The 2,476-nt window shown below is 43.3% G+C and overlaps 1 protein-coding gene across 1 annotated transcript in view; it reads right to left on the bottom strand.

Annotated features, from left to right (window-relative positions):
* Hikeshi (heat shock protein nuclear import factor hikeshi) overlaps positions 1 to 1,386 on the bottom strand; it is a 4,087-nt gene extending 2,701 nt beyond the window's left edge. The window contains exon 1 of the mRNA XM_050133754.1: positions 1,204 to 1,386. Coding sequence (XP_049989711.1) covers positions 1,204 to 1,326 — 123 coding nt within the window. The 5' untranslated portion in view covers positions 1,327 to 1,386. The remainder of the gene's footprint in view (positions 1 to 1,203) is intronic.
* Positions 1,387 to 2,476: the final 1,090 nt, after the last annotated feature.

Genomic DNA, 2,476 nt, shown 5'->3' on the forward strand with positions numbered 1-2,476 from the left:
AAAAAAAAAAAAAAAAAAAAAAAAAAAAAAAAAAAAAAAAAAAAAAAAAAAAAAAAAAAAAAAAAAAAAAAGAAGACAAAACTTTGTGCAAAGAGGCAGGCAAAAAAACTACCTGGAGTAAAGGAATCCAAGACATACTTGAGCATATGTGACATAATACAAGACAAAGGTGTTACTACTCTGGGAGGGGGTAATTTGTAAAACAATGGGCCAGGAGAAAAAAAAGAAATTCAACACAGATGAAGAATAAAAGCACTTCTATACCAACTGTAAAAGAAAAGAATCCAAAGAGATTACATAAGAAGCCCAAATAACCAATTCACCATAGGGAAAAAAATATTTTTTAAGAAAAGAAAAAGCAAAGCCGGGTGGCAGTGGGGCACACCTTTTATCCCAGCACAGGAGGCAGAGGCGAGTGGATCTTTGTGAGTTCAAGGCCAGCATGAGCTAGATCCAGGACAAGCAGGACTACACGTAGAATCTCCGTCTCAAAAAAGGGAAAAAAGGAGAGAGAATTTGAAAAGGAATGGCTCGAGAAGTATATCAAAGTAGTATCATTTATACTTGCAGACTCTGGGCTCAAATTAGAACCGAAAACAAAAATATACGCAAAAGGGAGGGAGAAACACAGAAATTAGTAGATAAGGGAATGTAACAAATTGGGAAGTAGGGGGCTTAGAAGTCTACAAGGTCAGGTGTTACTTTATTTTGCCTACTTTTTTGTATCTATTTGTACTTTAAAAATGCTTGACACTGAATAAGTACGTAATAAAAATCCGTGGAATACCTAACTTATTCTCTGTACTTCACGTACTTAAAATACTCCAAAATCAAATGTTCAATAAAAGTACAAGTGCTTTATTTAAAAGCTCAAAAAGCTAATGAACTCATGGAAGCAGACAGGAGAATGGTGGCTGTGGAAGGCTAGGGGAGACAGGAGGTGTTGGTCAAAGCGTACAAAGTTAATGTACAACGGAAGATTACCCATTGAAAAGATACCTGAAATCTGCTAAGACATCAGCTCTCAAGTATGCTTCCACAAGGAAGAGTGCACCATCACAGACATGCCACCCAGCTTTGGGTACTTCACAAAGTACAATATACCCAAACACTGTCTTAAATACCGTGAAGACAAACAATTTGTCACTACACCGTAACGGGGGAGAAGGCAGAAAAAGGAGGAAAGCCTGTGTACAGCTCTACCTGCGTGAAGGAGTCAACCGAGGACACAGCAGCGCTGCCCACAGGAGTCTGCTGAGCCAGACTGTCCAACAGCTCCACCGAAATGCCAATCTGAGCCACAGACGGGGTCCGCACAATATTCATGGCTCCAAATGGGTGCTGGCTTCCTTCGCCTGGAAGACATTCACAGGTGCTAGATTTCAGACTAACATAAGGATGTTCCCTATTGAGCACGTTGAAAATATTAAGTTTTCCTTTGTGATTCTGATAACTGGGACGTCTCAGGTCTCGCTTCAAGTGCCCCTGTTCTGTGACAGCGGCTGTGGACCTGAAGGCCTGCTCGCTGTAACTCTACCGATAAAGCTCATCAGAAAGGAAACTCAGGCCAGCTGGACTTCAGTATGAACCCCCCCCCCCCCCCCCCGCTGAAACACGTCTCCCCAGCCACACAGCATAGAGTAATATATATAAACCAGGTCTCTGAGCAGCTGTCCATGGCCACAACCTCGTCTTTTTCTGCACGACACCGCCAAGTGCACGCTTCAAAGCTTGAAACTCTGAAACCTTCGGAGGCTCAGAACTGGCTGAAGATCATCTTCTCTAGCCATAATATGAAAGACACTCACTTTCACATCTGTAAACTTTATTAAGAATGGCCAACTATGGGGGCTGGAGAGATGGCTCAAAGGTTAAGAGCATTGCCTGCTCTTCCAAAGGTACAGAGTTCAATTCCCAGCAACCACATGGTGGCTCAGAACCATCTGTAATGGGGTTTGGTGCCCTCTTCTGGCCTGCAGGGACACATGCAGGCAAAACACTGAATACATAATAAATAAAAAAATAACTCTTCAAGAACGACAAATGTACAGGAGCTCCCCTGACTGTCAACTGGACAGGACCAAGAGACAACAAGCATGCACGCTGAGAGGGATCACCTAGACTGGCCTAACTAAATGGGCAGACCCATGATTCAAGTTTCCTTCCTGTTGCCATGATAAAGCACTCTGATCAAAAGCCACCTAGGGAAGGAAAGGAAAATTTGGCTTACACTTTTAGGTTACAGTCCAGCATTAAGGGATGTTAGGGCAGGAACTCAAAAATGGAGCTGGAAACAGAAACCATGGAAAACACTGCTTACTGACTGATCTCAGGCTCACAGTCCTACAGCCCAGGACCACATGCCTCGGGAATGGAACCACCACAGCGGGCTAGGCACTTATGGACTAACACAATCCCTCACAGACATGTCCAGCCTCACCTGATCCAGAAGTTTAACAACTGAGAGGCCTCTCGG

Source organism: Alexandromys fortis, unplaced genomic scaffold (genome assembly GCF_014885135.2).
Source record: "Alexandromys fortis isolate MF-2015 unplaced genomic scaffold, M_Fortis_MF-2015_v1.1 scaffold_1771, whole genome shotgun sequence".
Taxonomy (NCBI): domain Eukaryota; kingdom Metazoa; phylum Chordata; class Mammalia; order Rodentia; family Cricetidae; genus Alexandromys; species Alexandromys fortis.